Source organism: Hyperolius riggenbachi, chromosome 2 (assembly GCF_040937935.1).
Source record: "Hyperolius riggenbachi isolate aHypRig1 chromosome 2, aHypRig1.pri, whole genome shotgun sequence".
NCBI lineage: Eukaryota > Metazoa > Chordata > Amphibia > Anura > Hyperoliidae > Hyperolius > Hyperolius riggenbachi.
In genome coordinates, this window is record NC_090647.1 from 282,223,740 (window position 1) to 282,244,932 (window position 21,193).

At 42.6% G+C, this 21,193-nt stretch overlaps 1 protein-coding gene across 3 annotated transcripts in view; it reads right to left on the bottom strand.

Annotated features, from left to right (window-relative positions):
- The window catches only part of VAV1 (vav guanine nucleotide exchange factor 1), a 97,022-nt gene that overhangs the window by 43,883 nt on the left and 31,946 nt on the right, over positions 1-21,193 (bottom strand). For 2 of the 3 annotated variants that reach the window (XM_068268806.1, XM_068268809.1), the window contains exons 3-9: positions 14,082-14,140; positions 13,914-13,979; positions 13,476-13,593; positions 12,876-12,968; positions 9,836-9,904; positions 7,935-8,038; positions 5,935-6,034 (exon numbers count right to left, since the gene is read on the bottom strand). In XM_068268806.1, the coding sequence (XP_068124907.1) occupies positions 5,935-6,034; positions 7,935-8,038; positions 9,836-9,904; positions 12,876-12,968; positions 13,476-13,593; positions 13,914-13,979; positions 14,082-14,140 (609 nt within the window). Of the gene's footprint in view, positions 1-5,934; positions 6,035-7,934; positions 8,039-9,835; positions 9,905-12,875; positions 12,969-13,475; positions 13,594-13,913; positions 13,980-14,081; positions 14,141-18,686; positions 18,752-21,193 lie in introns of those variants that run through there. The other variant, XM_068268807.1, reaches the window with a different exon arrangement.

A 21,193-nucleotide genomic window follows, 5' to 3' on the forward strand; every position in this document is an offset into this window, starting at 1 on the left:
CACTTTATGAAGCTGTTTGTTGCCTTATCCTTTGTATTTGTATATCTGGCTTCCTGTTTGCACTTGTCAGCTGATGCCCAGTGTACAAAAAGAGATCCGTGTTGGGTTTTCACTCATCATCTGCACAAGGTCACCTGTCTACAGCTACAGCTGCTGACTTATGCATGCAAACAATATTCAAAGCACAGCAGTGATAACAATGCAGCATTGTGCTGAGCTAGATCTATAGGCGTCCCCTTCCTAGCTAGAATACAATGGGCCTGAATCACTTTGGCCTTCCTAAATTATTTAACAGTCATTTACTCTTTGATAGTAAAGAGTTTGCAAAGCTCACCAGGGTGATATCAAATCATAGCAAAAGATTGCTGAAAGGCAGGTAGGATTACAGCTACATGCATGCACCTGCAGAGAGAACCTTTCTGCTAAACATGAACATTGCATCTGTCAGAGGAGGTCAGCTGCAGGGAAACAGGAGCAACTGCAGTGAGATGTATGTATATGGAGGCTGCCATATTTATTTTCTTTTAAGCAATACCAGTTGCCAGGCAGCCCTGCTGATCTATTTGGGTGCAGTAGTGTCCGAATAACCCCAGAAACAAGCATTCAGCTAATCCTATCAGATCTGACAGTAATGTCAGAAACACCTGATATGCAGCATGCTTGTTCAGGATCTATGGCTAAGAGTATTAGAGGCAAAGGATCAGCAGGACTTTACAGTAGGAATTCTAGTCTAAAGGTGACCACACAAAATACAATTAAAAGATCCAATTTTTCACAAATTCGATAATTTTGATCAGCTGTCCTAAAAAAAAATCGAGAGTTTTTCTTTGTTTTCGAGCGATAAATCTGATCGAATTTCCCGTTTTTGTTTTTTTTTTTCCCATTTTTGGAGATTGGACTGGTTAGAAATTTCAGACCAATTTTATCAAGAAATGTATGGTGTGTGATAGATTGTCAATTACTTGATTGGAACTGCACGTTCCAATCAATTTTTTCTGAGCTTTCAATTATTTTATTCATGATTGGGAAAAAAACTGAACATAGGTGTGCGGTACATTGGTCAGATTTTTGAATTGTTACAATCAGCCAGAAAAACTGATTGATATTCTTGAATTGAACAGATATTTAAAAAATTGTATGATGTGTGGTCAACTTAAGTGATATATTCTCTCATTCATTTTAACCTCTCTGCGACTGCTCCATGCCGATTGGCGTGAACAGCGCGGCAGCCCAAGGACCACTCCACACCAAGATTGCAGGGGATCACGCTCGCCGATGCGCGCTCATCCCCGCTGAAATGACGGAGCTCTGCTCCACCACCAGTCTCCCACCCGCGATCGCCGCTAGGAGACTGATATACGGCGAAACCGCAGTCTATTTACTATGCACAGCGCTGCGATCTATGGCAGTGCTGTACTGGGGACAGCCGTGTTACACGTCTGACCCCCCTCTGTAGGCAGGGAGGTGATCCGCCATCATAGGCTGAAGTGTATGACAGCTGATCACGCTGATTGGCTGGCGGGGGGAGGGAGGGAGGAATAATTAAATAAGAAAAAAATGAACAAATTTATTGTTATTTTATTAAAATAAATATTTGTAAAAAAAATAAACAATGGGGGAGCAATAACAGCCCACCAACAGAGAGCTCTGTTGGTGGGCAGAAAAGGAGTGGGGAATCACTTGTGTCCTGAGTTGTACGGCCCTACAGCAAGCCCTTAAAGCTGCAGTGGCCTATTTTGTAAAAAATGGCCTGGTCCATTTGTGCCACAGGCCCACTTTCCCCAGGAACATTATCAATTATCTATAAGGAAATATCCCATGAGCAGTCCAAGCATAAACCTAAATATATCACTGACTGGGAGAAAGACTTGGGTATCACTATAGGAACGGAAGACCTCTCCGATATCTGGGCCAACATCCCTAAAATCTCCATAAATGCTGATCTAGTGGAAGTTAACTATAAATTGCTCCTTCACTGGTACCTAGTTCCTGCCCGCTTGGCCAAGTTAATAAAGACCGCTCACCGAATTGTTTTAGAGGATGTAGCTCCATAGGTACCCACGACCATATTTGGTGGAAATGCCCTAAAATTCGGAGACTCTGGCTGAGAGTGTGCACATGGGCCTCCTCCTTAGTCAACGAGCCCATACCTAAGAATCCTACCCACACATTATTAGGTCTTCCCTACTCCAACCTCACTAAGCCACAAAACAAACTAGTTAACTACATATTCACCGCTACAAAACACACAATAGCAGCTGCTTGGAATTCAAGGGCTCTCTCCTTTGATTTAGTGAAAAATAGGTTGAGCCGGGTCCTCTTCTTCGAGAAATTACGGGCCAGACTGGTGGACGATATGGCTAATTTCAATAAAGTATGGTCGCCCGCAATCGAATACTTCCTAGGCTCAGACGGTAGTGCTCGGATTAACAATCTCTAAAGGCCCTTTATAACCCCTATAATGCCCTGGCTCCAACTGCCTCAGTTGGCCCCAGCACTCCGGGCCCTCCTCGTCCCATACCTACTCTCTTCCCTTCTACTTCTTTTCTTTCTTCCTTCTCCTGTCCTTCTTGATTATTTTTATATGTCTACCATTTTGGTAACACATGCAAGTTACAGTGGAGGAAATAATTATTTGACCCCTCACTGATTTTGTAAGTTTGTCCAATGACAAAGAAATGAAAAGTTTAAAAACAGTATCATTTCAATGGTAGGTTTATTTTAACAGTGGCAGATAGCACATCAAAAGGAAAATCGAAAAAATAACCTTAAATAAAAGATAGCAACTGATTTGCATTTCATTGAGTGAAATACGTTTTTGAACCCTCTAACAATAAAAGACTTAATACTTAGTGGAAAAACCCTTGTTTGCAAGCACAGAGGTCAAACGTTTCTTGTAATTGATGACCAAGTTTGCACACATTTTAGGAGGAATGTTGGTCCACTCCTCTTTGCAGATCATCTCTAAATCCCTAAGGTTTCGAGGCTGTCTCTGTGCAACTCTGAGCTTGAGCTCCCTCCATAGGTTTTCTATTGGATTAAGGTCCGGAGACTGACTAGGCCACTCCATGACCTTAATGTGCTTCTTCTTGAGCCACTCCTTTGTTGCCTTTGCTGTATGTTTTGGGTCATTGTCGTGCTGGAACACCCATCCACGACCCATTTTCAGTTTCCTGGCAGAGGGAAGGAGGTTTGGCGTTCAGGATTTCAGGATACATGGCTCCGTCCATTTTCCCGGTAATGCGATTAAGTTGTCCTGTGCCCTTAGCAGAAAAACACCCCCAAAGCAAAATGTTTCCACCCCCATGCTTGACGGTGGGGACGGTGTTTTGGGGGTCATAGGCAGCATTTTTCTTCATCCAAACACAGCGAGTTGAGTTAATGCCAAAGAGCTCTATTTTGGTCTCATCAGACCACAGCACCTTCTCCCAGTCACTCACAGAATCATTCAGGTGTTCATTGGCAAACTTCAGACGGGCTTGCACATGTGCCTTCTTGAGCAGGGGGACCTTGCGAGCCCTGCAGGATTTTAATCCATTGCGGTGTAATGTGTTTCCAATGGTTTTCTTGGTGACTGTGGTCCCTGCTAATTTGAGGTCATTCACTAACTCCTCCCGTATAATTCTAGGATGCTTTTTCACCTTTCTTAGAACCATTGACACCCCACGAGGTGAGATCTTGCGTGGAGCCCCAGAGCGAGGTCGATTGATGGTCATTTTGTGCTCCTTCCATTTTCGAACAATCGCACCAACAGTTGTCACCTTCTCTTCCAGCTTCTTGCTAATGGTTTTGTAGCCCATTCCAGCCTTGTGCAGGTCTACAATTTTGTCTCTGACATCCTTGGACAGCTCTTTGGTCTTTCCCATGTTGGAGTGTTTGGAGTCTGCTTGATTGATTGATTCAGTAGACAGGTGTCTTTTATACAGGTGACTAGTTAAGACAGGTGTCCTTAATGAGGGTGACTAATTGAGTAGAAGTGTCTAACCACTCTGTGGGAGCCAGAACTCTTAATGGTTGGTAGGGGTTCAAAAACTTATTTCACTCAATGAAATGCAAATCAGTTGCTATCTTTTATTTAAGGTTATTTTTTCGATTTTCCTTTTGATGTGCTATCTGCCACTGTTAAAATAAACCTACCATTGAAATGATACTGTTCTGAGACTTTTCATTTCTTTGTCATTGGACAAACTTACAAAATCAGTGAGGGGGTCAAATAATTATTTCCTCCACTGTATATCGTCCCTATCCCTATTTGAATATAAGGTGCATTTTAGATGCAACTAATTCCTACCTCCGCTGGGAGATAGGATACACTGGCTTAAGTCAATAATTCTATAAAATAGGCACTTGCCCAGCCAAATTGTTTGGTTAATGCATGGGCAAGGGATATTTTACTGCACTTATAACTACAACAGCTGCTTCCCCCATGTAATATTATTGGTGTTGAAACCAGGGCCGGATTTGTACTTTTTACCGCCCAAGGCCAACTATACCGTCTGTATGGTTGTTGTCTCTGCGTGCTCCAATGAGAATTCTACTTACATCATTGGATGCCACAGACAGTAACTATTTTAGTAATACGCATATAAATTATAAATTTTGTTTTCCTTAAGAACTTTTATGTTATGTTTGCCATCTCATTAATGATGCACCCATTGTGTCACCATGAGTTAGGCTGATATGTACCTGCAAGATAGAGCTTACAGGTCTTGCAGGGACGACACAAGTACAGGACAGAGAGTTCCAAGGTTAAAGCTGTCTTTAAAGATGGATGGCTGCATAGAACAGCTTCACTGCCCCTCACTCAGCCGCCCCTAAATTTCTGGTGCCCTAGGCCATGGCCTATGTGGCCTTGCCAGAAATCCGGCCCTGGTTGAAACGCTCTTGTTTATTGGCTTTACCACCAGCACCAATAACTATCCATTTTGTGTTTGCAACATGGCAAATAACATATCTGTTAGGTGTGATTTTTGTCCACCTTTGTTTGCAATAACAGTTTTCGTTATGTTTGAATTCACACTCTGCTTATGTATTTCCTGTAAGCTTCTTATTTTACAAAACCTAATAAAAATGATTGAAACAAAAAATGGCCTGGTCACTAGGGGGGTTTAACATCCTGCGGGGTCCTTAAGTGGTTAAAGGGTACTTGAAATGACAGTTAACATGATGAGTTGTGTATGTACAGTCTAAAACCTATATAGTACTTTTAACCTTTTTGTTACTGTTTGGGTTTAGAAATCATGGCTATAAATAACACAATATAAATAACACTTTTTCTTCAGTTAGATTTCAGTAAGACTGTAGTGTAATTATTACTACTAATTAATTACAAGCTACAAAATGTTTGCTGGCAGAGAAACCCTTCTGAGTGCAGGGAATAGATACAAAAAAGTCAATAGTTCAAGATGGGGGCTGTAAAACACTAAAGGCTGGTTTCCACTGAGCTGGCGCAGGATGCAAACCAGCACTTGTAGTGATGCGAGTAGGCATCCAAATCGCTTAGCTGTGCCATGCACGGCTATAGGGGTTAGTGTGTGTGCAGCAGGAAACAGCAGCATGCCGTCCAGAACTGCACCGCAGTGTGATTCAGAAGGCAAACCACTGGTAAAACTGACAGTTGCATTTGACTGGCCCAACTGCAAGCTGCACACAATTTTCATGAAATTATTGGCAACTCATTAAAAATCTCTAGCGATAAGCAACATCTATAACTCGTTGCGGCAGGACACCAGTGAGGAATAAAGAAATTATTGCATACCTTTCATAGATTCTAGGAAGTAAAAGTGTTCATTGGTTATATTTTGTGACTTCATTAACTTCTCACTTGCAAGCAATATCTGGGCTCCTCACTGAACTGCAGTCCTTTAGTGTCCTATAAACTTTGGACAAGTAATTTGCTAACCACGTCCTCTGTCATCTGGTATTGCTAATTACCTCCAGCTTCATCTGGACACCCTCATGGTTTTGTGCCTTCTGTTCCAGCGTTTTGGAGGCACATTCTACTTGACTGCAGTATGTGCCATAAATAAGAAGCCTGTTGGAGCAAATAGTATACACTAAGATGATGATTCACAGCATGCATTTCAGAATCTCTTCAAGCAAAAACATTGGATTGATACGATTTATTGGGCCTCATTTACTAAGCCGAAGGTTTGAAACTGTCAACAATCCTTTGGCTTAGTATGGCTGCTTTCAGTGGCGCAGCTAAGGAGCTGTGGGCCCCGATACAAGTTTTACAATGGGGCCCCCCAAAGCTCTCTATACATACCAATTGATACGGCGCACCAACACCTGCCAATGGCAACTGCAATGTCAGAGGTGCAAGAAGGGGATGGGGAACAGTTTGTTAATAATTACTACTATTCAAAGTATCTATAGAAGTGATTATTATGAGCACAGGACCAATAGAAAGCTAATACTGCAGTTGAGGGAGGCCCCTTCGGGGCCCCGATGCGGCCGCAACCTCTGCAACCCCTATTGCTACGCCCCTGGCTGCTTTGCCTACAATTAAAGACAAGATGATTTATGTCAATTTCAGTGGGAAATTAAAATAGGCTCAGACAGGGCTTATTTGAAATTCCTACCACCACTGTATGACAAAGTACTCACATTACCCTGCTGCATTATCCTGCTTAGTCTATCAATAATATAGGAAGAATATTGCTACGCCCTCCACCTTTCCGGTGCTAATCTCCCCCTCCATATCTATGTCACCCAGTGTAGAAGCAGCAGTCTTTATAGCCACCTGTCTTGCCACACACTTTTCACATACTTGCCTCACTGTCCTGGTGCTTTCCTTCTTTCAGCTACAGGTCCCACAGTCAGTGACATATGATGTTAGAGCAGCATTGGCCAGAGGTTCATGCAGGGAGAAGGCAGTCTCCAGGAGAGAAAAGAAGGTGGGAGGATATTGACTGCAATGCATGCCAAAGCATAGCTATAGCACCACCTTCTCTCCTTTGCCAAAGAGTAGTGGTTCAGACTGGATGTAAGTAAACAAGCAACGCTATGTTACAGAAATTCTTCACTGCAATTCCTGGTAGGGCAACCAAAGTTGACACTTGAGAGTTAACAGACATAAATGTGGTCAGTGGACTTTGCTGTACTCAGCACTATTCAGGACTGAGGCTTAGGGAGCTACTACAATTGTTGTTGTTGTTATTATTATTTAGTATTTATATAGCACTTACATTTTCCGTAGCGCTTCACAGAGTATTGTCACTAACTGTCCCTCAGAAGGGTTCACAATCTAATCTTTACCCTAAGGTGCCCATTAACTGTACAATTTTTCCTTCAGATTCAATCTTTTGATGCAATTTTTATGATCTATTTGTATAGAAAACTGCCGTTTGTGGTGCAAATCGATGTGATATGATACTTAGGTCATTAAGAAAAGGATAAATTATAGATCCAAAGGCTGGATTTTATTATTGAATTGAAATGTAAAACCTTCTTAAACCGTTGTTTTAATGGGAAAAATTGATAATTGCCTTCCGATTAGTTACGATCATTCAAATCTCGTTGAAAGATTGCATGTGATGAAAAAATTGTACCGTTAATGGGCACCTTAAGTCATATGTCCTTTATCTGTATTGTTTTGCAATGTGTTAGGAAATCAGAGTGCTTAGAGGAAACCCACTCAGACATGATGAAAACATACAATGTCCATGCGGATAGTGCTGTGGCAGGGATTCAGACCGGGTCCTATTTACTACGCCACTGTGCTGCCGATCTCAAAAGGAATACTACTCTCCAAACTTCCACAGTCAAAAATGCCCAGAAAAGAACTATAGCAAGTCTGATCTTTTTCTACCTATTTTGCTATGGAATAACATTTTGTTTTCGTGCTTTTGGGTCGCACACAGCAGAATAAAGTGTAGAAACTGTTATGCAGTAAAATGATATCATCAGTTGACATTGCACATAGATCTTACCTCTCTTTGTACCGCAGGAAGACTTGATACAAATTCTGTGTGTTCCTGGGTGTAATGCATGACCTCATTTCTCCCAGAAAGTCCTGGTGAAGTTTTCTTAAGTCCTGAAATAAAGTTATAAAGAAACATAAGAGAATAAAAAAAAAAAAAAATCAGTAATACATGGAGTGGCCTGCTGAGTGCGCCCTTAAAGTGTAACTGTCGGGCATAAAATCATTTTTTTTATTTTATCTGGTAAACAAGTAATAAGGATGTGAACCAGGCAATCCAAAAGTTAAAATCACTATTACTTTTCTTGTTGATAAATGATCATTCCCCAGTTTACCAGACTTCCCCTCAGACATAACTAATGTATCTTGATTGGCTGAAGCCTCTTTCCCTCCTTTTTTCCCTTCCCACACCTCTGTTTCTCTCTGATTGGCAAATATTTCTCATGCTGAAACAATGCACTTTCTATAGTGGAGAGCAGGCAATGCATACACAATCAGGTAGAGGAGAGTAAGGGAGGAAATGACATCAGGATTGGCTTCAAAATAGCCACAGTTAAAATGGGAAATGCTAAGAAGGATTTTCTCTTTTTTTTTACTGTAGAAAAATCACTAAAATCAAAACGTTGACAGTGCAATACATATGTTATTGTACATAACGTAAGTATTTATCTACTTATATATGTGTGTTTTTTCTGAGATAGTATGGCTGACAGCTCCTCTTTAATGGCTGCAGTTCTGAGGTCCCTTGAGTCTGACAGGAGAAAAGCAATATACAAATGTTAACATTATAAATATTATACACACATGTATACACAAACACACCCACAATGGAGAAAAGCCATTTGTCCTTAACACTAGGACAAGGATGATTTGCAAGGGGGAAAGGGGAGATTTACTGCTCCCCCTTAAAAGGTACCCCTCAGAGTTAAAAGCCATGTGAAGTGGCATTGGCCAGGGGGCAGACTTGCTGGGTCTAACTTATTGGCTGCCAAGTGCTCTTTAGGCAATGAGCTGCATTAAGTTCATAAATAATTTGTAAGGACAGCTGGCAGTGCAGTGCTCAATTTCGTATTCATTTCAATAAGACTAGCTGAAGCTAGTGACATGCAGAAGTGCATGGATTCTGCACATAACAGACATGGGCCCTTTCACACGAGCAGTTGATAGGCAGCCTGTCGAACTCTCACAACTGCTCACTGCAGCCTGGTAAATGCTCACTGCTGCTTAGTAACTGCTTGCTAAACACACAGTTCAACTGCCAATGTGAAAGGGCCCTTAGGGAAACAAGTGGGATGTAACAGTAGGAGAGGCAGAGGTTACAACCCCACCAGGGCCCCTGGTCCTAAAAGGCCCACAAAATTAGCTCTTTATTGATGCCATGATGGTAATTATTATTATTGATTTATAAAGCGCCAACATATTCTGTGGCGCTTTACAGACTAAGAACAAAACATGGGGTACATAATGCAGATCACGGCATACACAAAATATAGACACTGGCATTTAACACTGAATTGGTAGACATAGTAATTAAAATTACAATTGGAATATGATGAACAAAATATGTAGCAAATTCCAAGACAAAAAAAATGATGAGAGAGCCCTGCCCTTGAGGGTTTACAATCTAAATCATCACTGATATATGTGCTCTGAATAGTGGCCATCATCAACAAAACCATTCATTTTACTCTGCTTACACCTCTATCACACAGTGGCAATGGGGCCCAGTGTAAAATTTCCCTGGGGCTCTGTAGCTATACACCTCTATCACACAGTGGCACTGGATGTAATGCTACACCGCAAATCAACCACAGCTCCAGCAGTGCACTAAGCCAAAGAATTGCAAGCTGAAGTCCTTTGGCATAGTAAACCAGGCCAAAGAAAATGTTACTGTATATAGCATGTACTTACGTCTATGTTGATGAAGATGGTGGCCATGTCACTTTCACTCAGAAACATCTGGAGAGGCTTCATAAAGTACTGAGAATAAAAAACAAACAAAAATGTTTTGTTTAACTTTCTTAAAGGAGATGTGAAGGTAGAGTGATATGGAGAGAGAGACATCACCGGTTTTCTCTTAAAAATAATACTTCCTTGGCTGATGTGATGGTTGGTTACACGACTTAAATAGTTTCTGAACTACTGATCCAGAATGAACATCCAGTTACTTATTTAGTGTAGTCTCCTCTGCCATGAATTCAGCTGCCCCACTCACCACCACCTGCCCCCGCCAAACTAACAGGCAGCCCTGGCTCACTGAACAAATCAAACAGCTGAAAAGGCGCTCCAGGGTGTCAGAAAGGTGCTGGAGAAAGAGCATTGCTGTAGAGGACTTCCACCACTACAAACTATGCAGGAGCTCAGGGATGCCCTCACCTCGGCTAAGTAGTCTTATTTCTCCTCACTCATTTCCTCACAGTCCCACAACCCAAAACAATTGTTTAACACCTTCAACTCCCTACTTCGTCCGCCACCTCCTCCCCCTACCACATGTCTGTCAGCTGACGACTTTGCATCATACTTCACAAGCAAGATTGATGCAATACGTAATAGCTTCAACACGCAACCACTTTTACCAGCTCAACCATCACCTGTAGATTCCTTCTGTCCACCTGCACCCTCGCCCACTGCAAACTGCCTTCCCCCCGATCCACAAGACCACTCTCCCACTCTAATATCTTTCACCACACTCACTGAACAGTGTCTTTCCTCACTAATCTCCAAAGCACATCTCACTACCTGTGGCCTGGACCCCATTCCCTCCCATCTAATCCCCCAGCTTTCCTCCTCCCTTAATCCCGCTCTAACAACTCTATTCAATCTTTCTATCTCCACTGGCACTTTTCCTTCCTTATTCAAACAAGCTATCATCACACCACTTATCAAAAAACCCTCTCTTGATCCAACTTCTCTATCCAATTACCGCCCTGTCTCGCTCATCCCCTTTGCTTCTAAACTGCTGGAACGTCACATCCATTCAGAACTGTCTGCCTTTCTCTCTACCAACTCCTTACTTGACCCCTTTCAATCTGGATTCCGCACACACCATTCCACCGAAACTGTCCTCACGAAAGTTGCTAATGACCTACTGGTAGCTAAATCCAAAGGCCAGTTCTCCATTCTAATACTCCTTGACCTTTCCTCTGCCTTTGACACGGTTGATCATGCTCTGCTTCTGCAGACACTGTCATCTTTAGGAATCAAGGGTCAAGCACATTCCTGGATCTCATCTTATCTCTCTGGTCGCTCTTACACTGTGTCCTTCTCTAACACCAAATCCTCCCCACGCCCACTGTCTGTTGGTGTTCCTCAAGGCTCTGTTCTTGGGCCACTTCTTTTCTCAGTCTACACTCGTGGCCTGGGACAACTAATTAACTCTTTTGGCTTCCAGTATCACCTCTATGCAGATGACACCCAAATCTATCTCTCAGCTCCTGATCTGTCATCACTGCTACCTAGAGTCCCCGACTGTCTATGTGCCGTTTCTGCAATTATGTCCTCCCGTTTCCTCAAACTCAACATGACTAAAACGGAAATTGTGATTTTTCCACCATCACTATCTACACCCCCACTAATTGCAACCATAACAGTAGACAACACCCCAATAACCTCAACCACTAAGGCCTGCTGCTTGGGGGTTATACTTGACTCAGAGCTCTCCTTTAAACCTCACATTGCCTCATTAACCACCACCTGCTATTTCCAGCTCAAAAATATATTCAGTATCCGTCCGTTCCTCACACAAGAGGCCACCAAAATGCTTGTACATGCCTTAATCATCTCCCGCCTAGACTACTGCAACACCCTGCTCTGTGGTTTACCACAAAACAGGCTAGCACCTCTCCAATCCCTTCTAAATTCAGCGGCCCGCCTCATTCACCTCTCCACATGCTCTTCCGATGCAGTCCCACTGTGCCGTTCTCTCCACTGGTTACCCATTACCCAGAGGATCCAGTTCAAACTCCTGACTCTAACGTACAAAGCCCTCCATGAGTTGTGCCCTCCATACATCTCATCACTAATCTCAAGACATTGGCCCTCCCGCAACCTCCGCTCATCCCAAGAAATTCTCCTGGCCTCTAAGCTGATCACCTCCTCTCATGCTCGCATCCAAGACTTTACACGAGCATCATCCCTTATCGGGAACTCTCTTCCACAGCCTGTAACGTCATGCTCCAAACCTGGATTTCTTCAAACGCACGCTTAAAACACACCTTTTCAGACAAGCCTATAACATTCTATAGCCCTTATTTACTTATCTGACACAATGTAATCAGAGGAAAAAGGTCACTGCCTCCTCCATCCTCCACCCCCTTACCTAGTGTGTCCCCCACTACCCATTCGATTGTAAGCTCGCAAGGGCAGGGTCCTCCTCCTAATGTTTACTGGTTTTGTCACAATATTTGTGCTGCTTGGAACTCTGTTGTACATTTTTTTAGTGTATCTATGTTCCCCTTGTCTTATTGTGCTTTGTAAAGCGCTGCGGAATATGTTGGCGCTATATAAATAAATAATAATAATAATAATAACAACAAGTGCATCAGCCACTGGGAGCAGATACTGCTGAAGACTAAAGATCAGCATAAGGCATTTTTAGAAAGGGTTAATATAGCAGCTTCCATATTCCTCTCGCCTCAGGTCTATGGTCTCTTTAAATTATATGCGTTGGTATGTATTTTTAAAAACATATATCACATGGACATCAGTTTGACCATTTAAACTATTTTTGCAGTGTCTTCCTGGCATTATTATCTAATGCACCACATGCTTAAATTTTTACCAAAACGCTTACATTATGTTTCCTATTCATAGCTATAAGTAAAAAAATTCAAAATATCATGCAAAAGAAAATGCATTGCCAGCACATACATGTTTTCACAAATGCAAATATGACACTATATTAGCAGCATGATGTGTTTAGTTCATCCACTGTTGTTGAAATTGTTACTACCTGACATATGGATCCCAGCGTGTCAGTATATTTCTCCTCTGTCTGGTACAGTTCTTGGAGGCAGCATCTTTTCATGTCGTCTATGGTCATTTTCTGGTAAAGATTATGAAAAAGATACTCTGAATATTACAGTCTGACATCTTTATTCTTGCAGAAAATTAAGTAGTATTTTGTGTTTTCGCTGTGCTACCTCACCTCTCATTTTCATGTGTATCTTGCATGCTGATTACTGCAACTCCCTTGTCTGTGGCCTGCACACTAACGGTCTGGCTCTGCTCTAGTCTATTATGAACTCTGGGGCAGAACTCATCCACCTCTACTCTCTCTTCTCTAAAGCTAACCCACTCTGTCAGTCCCTTCACTGCCTCCCTATCTCACAAAGGATACAATTCAGGATCCTAACCTTCACCTACAAAACACTTTATAGTCTCACCAGTTGTCGGTTATCTGTAACTCATTGCCTTGTAACTGTCTGTACTGTGTATTCTCTAATGTAAAGTACCATGGAAGATGTCGGTGCAATATAAATTAAAAATAATAATAATGTGTGTACCCCAACCAAAATCTCTTATCCCCTCGCCATCAGACATCCATACTTACCCCATCTTTTTTTTTAACAGGTTGGTCATCATTCATGAGAACTTCATATATTTCATTGCCTTCCTCTTCATCCATATCGACACAGTCATAGAGATCTTCGTCTTCCTCCCCTGTGTCACTGTGAGAAATAGTAGCAGGGAAAAGTTTCAGTGTTGTGTTAAAGTAATATATATATATATATATATATATATATATATATATATATATATATATATATATATACACACACACACTGTATGTATATATATATATATATATATATATATATATATATATATATATATATATATATATATATATATATACACATATATATATATACAGACAGACAGACAGACAGACAGACAGACAGACAGGTAGATAGATAGATAGATAGATAGATAGATAGATAGATAGATAGACAGAATAGACAGACAGACACTGAAGCTGGTGTCTTACTCCATTTGATCAGAGAGTCCACTGTAGATGTCTTCATCATGATCAAGATCTTCAGTAGGAAAAGGTCTGTCAAAAAATGAAAAGAATAATAATATTGCTGTAGTCATGTGTGCATAAACAATTACCGGTAAATTAAGCATTGCAGCAAGTAAAGCATATGATACATACGTAACACCTTTACTCTGAGCAATCTGTGACCAGGATAACAAGGACAGAGTGTTGATAACCTGGAATTGAATACAGAACAGAATGAATATTTCGTGCACATGTTACATTAGCAGCCAGCAGAGCCACTGCACTTGCTAGCCTTCCACTTTAGTGTCTCAGAAATGTCCATCCAAATACACTTTATTTACAATACATGTAATTAAATAAACAGTAAAAGCAATACTAAGGGCTCTTTCACATCTACAACGCGTGCAGGAGCCGGTCTCCTTTACTTGTTATATGCCCTGCAGCGTGTCGTCGGGATTTAGTGGTGCGACGCAATCAGCGCCGGTAGTAATTAATCAACCCAACGGGAAAACGCTGACTCCCGCTGATTAACAGCTCCTGGGTGCGTTGAACGGAAACGCAGCGTGGGGTGTGAAAGGTAAAATGAAAGTCTATGGACTTTCACTTTACCTTGGTTATTGCAAACTTTCGACTTTGCGTTAAACCGCAGAAAACGGGCTCTGGTGTGAAAGAGCCCTAAGAGTATTTGGAAATTGTAGGTACTCTAATAATTAAAAGGTTAAAAATTAAGAAAATATCTGCAAATAGGGCAGACCTCCAATCAGTGGAGGGAAAAAAAAATGTTTTCCATTATTAAAGAGAGAAGTCTCCTTCATATTCCCACTTTGGATCAGTAAACCCCTATGGTCCAGGAACAGCTCCCTGTGTCACAGTGATAGGCCTGGACCGCAGCAGCACAGCTCCAGGTTAGGAAAACAATTCATATCAAAATGGTTTCCAAAAACAGGATTGGCTGGCTGTAAGCGAACAGAACATTTTGAAAGGCTTGTAATCAGGCATATGCCATTCATGGTAGTACATTTGGCTATTATATGAAGGCAATGTATGAAAAGTGATTGATTGAAAGATGCACACCAGAAATAAGACTGCAAAATATATATACAGAATTGAGGGACAGAGCTTGTGTACATCCAAGCAGTACAGCATAGCACATAGTGCTATGCGCTGCGTAATAAGTTGGCGCTTTATAAATACAATAAATACAATAAATAATAATAACAGTGATATTAGCACTATTGGTGGGCAGAAGGATGAACAGATGATTCTAATATTTTTTCACATATGACATATTCTGCTGTCTGATGTGCTCAGGGGAAAACTGATATGTCAGGTCTTGTTTTCTGATGATGATTGTTGTTGCTGCTTATAACTGCTGACAGTCAGAAATATACAATAGTAGATAAATCCCAGTCAAATCACTGCACACCTCCACCAACCCAAGGAGGGAATTACATTTAGTCAAACAAAGCCTCTAACTCCTAGGTTCTCAAGCTGTTGTGTGTGTAGCCAGGAGGTATTTCTGATGGTTTCAGGGATGTACTTGGGCTTGATGTAGTTGATTGATGGACCACTGAACACCAGGGAGCTGTATTGGGACGGGAGGGGGGCCACTAGACACCAGGAAACTGTCTAGGGGAGACATTATTGAGGTTGTTCCACAACGTGGTCAAGGGTTCCCACATCTATGTGCTTCCCTGGGCTGAGCAGAGTGTGGCAGTGGAGCTTACACCGAATCATTCACACAGGATTATTACTATTAAAGAAGCAACATCTAAAGTATTCCCTAGAATGCAGGAAAAAAAATAGGGCTGAAGCTTGCTAGCCTGGCTTCAGCCTAGAGACCTGTAACTTAACTTACTGGCTAAACATTCCCTGCTTTTCTGAGCGCCCACCCTCTATTTGATAGACCACTGTGCTTAAAGCGGACCCAAACCAAACATTTTTTTTAATTCAAAAGATTTAGTTGCACCACTCTGACATATACAAAGATAAATAAACACTCCTTCAAGCCTATGAGCATTTCAGTGCATGCTTTTCACCCTTCTCTTTTCATAACTAGGGTTATACTGGGGGCAGCCATTAGCAATTCCTCCTTTGCCTGACACCACCTACTCCACTAGTTTGTTGGATTCTGTCCCGGCAATATGAAAGGAAGGGAGGGGTTCCTCCAATAAATGTAAAATATTTTATATTTGTCATCATGCAGCTGAAAAAAGGCTGCTATTTATCATTATCATTTAGAAAATAGATTGTATTTCTGAAATCTTGTATTTTTAATTTGGGTCCACCTTAAAGAGAACCCGAGGTGGGATTTAATTATGTTACTGGGGCACAGAGGCTGGTTGTGCACACTAAGACCAGCCTCCGTTGCCCCATGGTGTGCCTCCATGTCCCCCCTGCGCACCGCTATACCCCCGCAGTGTTGGCGACACGCAGCGTGTCGCCAGCACAATGTTTACCTAAGCGCTGTCTGTCAGCGCCGCTCCCCCGCCTCCTCCGCATCGGCGCTACCCGCCCGTGTCCCTTCCCTCCCGCTGATAGGAGGAAAGTGATGCGGGCGGGTAGCGCCGATGCGGAGGAGGCGGGGGGCGTCGCTGACTGACAGCGCAGAGGTAAACATTGTGCTGGCGACGCTCTGCATGTCGCCAGCACTGCGGGGGGTATAGTGGCGAGCAGGGGGGACATGGAGGCACACCATGGGGCAACGGAGGCTGGTCTTAGTGTGCACAACTAGCCTCTGTGCCCCAGTAACATAATTAAATCCCACCTCGGGTTCTGTTTAAGTGGTGCCTATCCAATAAGAATGGGGGGTCATTCCAGGGATTTTGGAATTTTCACTTAATACTGAGTGTAGGAGTTCATTCTGAACCTTGTTAAAGGGCCCACGTGTGTTTTTGCATCCAGCTAAAGGATCAAAATATTAAAAGTCCATCAGTTTTTATTATTTTATTTTTTTAAGTTCAGCCTTCATCAAGGATCCAGCCTCTGGACGTAATTTAGTAAGGGACTCCTCCCTTCCTCTCCTAGCCCTTCCCGCTCCCTATCAGGCGAGAGTAGAATAGCAGACATGCTTTGTGACCTTCCCATCACCAGCGCGGTGTTTGATAAATCCCGACCATCCTCGCATGTTGTGTCAGAAGGTACAGAACAAGAGGCCGAAGTGGAGAATGGTTGGGACTCAAGAGACATGGCACCCGAGATAGTTAGATTCTAGCATGTCTGCTGCACTAAACTCTGCCTAGTACTGGGGAGCAAAGGAGGTTGGCCCTAAGAGAGGAAGGAAAGGAAAGAAGTCAGTCACCACCACCAGAGATAATGCTTAAGGGGAGTGGGGAGGAGTTGGGGCTCGTTCACAATTGTGCGTTTTCCAAGCGATTTCAGCATTGCTGAAAATCGCTAGCGTGTTAAAAAAAGCGTGGGCATTGAAAGTATATGGAATTGTTCTCACGTAAGCGATTTGCGACTTGCTGGATCGCAAACTCGTCGCCTGCAGCGTTTTCTGAGCAGTTCTGGAGCGATTCTACAGGCTTAATTGAACTAGAAATTACAAAACGCTAATCGCTGCAAAAACCGTTGGAAAAACGCTTGCTATACAGTGAAAATTCGCTGGGAAATCACTAGGAAAAACCGTCATAAAATCGCTCAGCATTTGCGTTTTGCAATTTCTAGTGTGAATGGGCCCTTGGGGATGCCAGTTTGTTTTTTTGTTGTTGTTTTTTTTTTAGCGTTGGCGGGGCTATACACACACATCCTATTGGAAATGAGGGAATAAGGGCAACCTAACACTTCCATATGGGGGGGGGGGGGGGGGTTTACGAAGAAAAGGCTTTCTATTACTGCTCTCTTGTGGGGGAGGGGGCACAAAGAAAAGGCTACTTATTACTGCTATCTGCAGGGGGGGAGGGCTACCTACCGCTAGGAGCAGGGAAGAGGTCCTTGGGGGAGGGCACCAGGAGCTGCTGCACCAGGGGACGCCTCTGAAAGGGAAGCATTGAGGGGATGTGGTAGGAAAGGGCCTTATATAATAGTCCGTGCTTCTTGTTCCTAATAGTAAGCATTTCCCTTAGTAAATCCTCCATTATGGAGGGTGAAATAGAAGACTGATCACTACTAGATATGAGTAAAGAAGACATAACTACCATTTGATACAGGAAAAGTGTAGTTTGCCAGCCAATGAAACTTTACACCCAATGCTAGTAGTTCACATCCTGTTTCAAGCTGTGATATTTCACACTATATCACAATCAAACTACAAAGGATCCTGACCAATGTCATTACACAACTGAATCCGGAAGCATAATATTATCACAGAATTAAACAACAAGCAAATAAACATCTATAAAGAGATGATATATGACCAAAGATACCATGGCACATAAACAAACAAACACAGAACATTTATATCGCGCTTTTCTCCTGGCGGACTCAAAGCGCCAGAGCTGCAGCCACTGGGACGCGCTCTATAGGCAGTAGCAGTGTTAAGGAGTCTTGCCCAAGGTCTCCTACTGAATAGGTGCTGGCTTACTGAACAGGCAGAGCCGAGATTCAAACTCCGGTCTCCTGTGTCAGAGGCAGAGCCCTTAACCATTACACTATCCAGCCACCACATTTACACTATCCAGCCACCACATAAACCTGTTATGATACATAGGAACTGCTGCCCTAGGCCTATCCACTTCTGATTTGTAGACAGAATTGAAGCCAGACACAAGTGAAAGCTAAGATGGTAAAATGGAACATGAGCAATGACACATTTACTGAATTCCTTCTGTTTTCTTTGCTCTTTGAGGTTTTGGATGTGGTGTGAACACTCATTAGGATGTATGGCATAGTGTTATCACAGTGCATCATTCAGCTTTGTGTGTCTTCTCTCTGCAGAGGTGATGCTGTAAGCTGGAGTTTCCCAGCATTTACTAAAAGAGTAAGACTGTAACAGGAAGTGAGTGAAACCCACACAGGAACTGAAACATCAGCCTGTGTCTCGCTGTCAGTTCACACAGCATGTTAAACGATGTGAAAGCCAAAAGGTAATTTACTGTAATGAGGAAACAATCAGATGAATTTGTCAATCGTTATTATCTAGTCCATTCATTACACGCCAGGTTTTTATCATAGTTGTTTACATTGAAGCATTTTGATGTACTGTAATGTAGGCGTTTTATCAGTTTTAATACATTATGTGGAATCATAGTAAACACTATATAATGATAACAGCCAGTGACTATTGGCAGATGGATCCCGTGGTAGTGTTGGATTCCATCTCAGTCTTTAGCTACCACAAGCTCATGACTGGAACAAAATGTGTTGTATTTCTTGTGCTGGGAAGATGGGTTTTAAATGCCACAATTATTTTAGCTTATAACAAATAGTGTATTTGCTCTGTGTCTAAATTACATTTGAACTCTGGTTTTACGATGTCTCCTCATCACCCGGAGTCTGTGGTATGTGATGTTTAACTACCTGCCGACTGCTCCATGCCAATTGACGTGAACACGGCGGCAGCCCCAGGACCTCTCCATGCCGATTGGCGTGAATGGCTTTCAATTGGGCTAGCAGGAGAAAGCACGTGCCAATACGCGTGCATCTCCGCTTGGAAGGCGGAGCTCCGTTCCGCCTTCAGTCTCCCAGAGGCTGCTTAGAAACTATTAGACGGCGAAACAGCCGTCTAATAACCCTGTACAGCGCTGCGATCTAAGGCAGAGCTGTACTGGGGACAGCCTAGTGACACGGCTGTCCCCTCAGTAGGCAGGGAAGTGATCGGCTGGCGGGGGGAGGACAAGAAGCGTCTCAGGTTCCAAACTTACATGGGGAGCTTCCTTAAGCCCCCTTAAGGCTGCTTGTCCCTTGCCATCTCCCCCGGTGGCTCTTGTCCTCCGCAATTTGGCCAGAAAGCCTGGCTGAGTCGCCCTTCATTACACATGTGCGGCCTGGCGCTCTCCCCTTTTGCGCTCCCGTCCCTGGAAGCACTCCGCACCTGCGCAGTAGTACTGCTCAAGTGCAGAAAGTTCCCACCTGCGTGAGCGCTTCTTGTTTCAGGTATACTTTATACACTTTAAGTAAACAAATGGTCTTATCTTTTTTTCATAAAGCATCCCTGCGAGACTCTCCTGATGTTGTAATTAAGAATTCTAATGACATTTATTTATATTTGCAAAATAATGTTTCTCTTTCGAATGTGAAGCTGTGTGTTCTAACACTTTGTCAGTATACAGGAACTAAGTCTGAAAAAGGATTATTAGCTGAAAGCTTACTTTTTTTTCTTTTTACCAATAAATGGTATTATCCTGAATCCAAACTTCTTGGTATGACTAGAATAAACAAAATATTTTCTATAGATCCTAATGATTCAGCTTGTAAACCAAAACTTTCAGTATGAAACGTTTTCAGCAGAATTTCTGGAACTAGGAAGGATGACAGTATGCAAGCTTCTTGGTTTATTATAGCAGCCACGCATACTCAGTTGTAGTATGTGCTTCTCCTGCTTTAAGGCTGCCTATAGGCAGGATACATTGGTTAGACTGACTGGACAAAATGTAGCTGTTTGGTTGACCATTAGTTTCTGTTTTTTTAATACTGTGCCAACCAATCAATCAATATCTTCCTGAAACGTAGTTAGCTATATTTAAAATCATTACATATTTGGTTCAGGAGGAAGATACTCCCTGTGACTCTCCAACCTTGCTGAGTTTGGCATTCAAACATGATGCAGAAGCATATTTACTGCTTCAGGAACTTTCCCCAAAACTGGAGCTTCACTGGTCATGTGACTAACTTGTTTTGTCAGAGAATGTTGTATTAGAATGCACTCCTTCAGTTATAAAGTGCACACGGTGTACCTGCCAGAGCAACGGTAGATGAAGGTACATCCAATGAAAAGACTACCAAATTAAACACTGCATGCATCTTTAACCTCTTGAGGACCGCAGTGTTAAACCCCCCTAAAGACCAGGCCATTTTTCTCAAAATGTGCCACTGCAGCTTTAAGGCCAAGCTGCAGGGCCACACAACTCAGCTCACAAGTGATTCCCCCACCCAGTTTTCTCCCCACCAACAGAGCTCTCTGTTGGTGGGGTCTGATTGCACCCCAGGTTTTTTTTTTTTATAAATATTTCATTATTTATTAAATAAATGTGTGCATTTTTTAAATTATCTTTATACTTGGCCCTCCCTCTCTCCAACCCCGCCAGCCAATCCCCGTGATCAGCTGTCATAGGCTTCAGCCTAAGACAGCCGATCACTTCCCTGCCTCTGGAGGGGACAGCCGT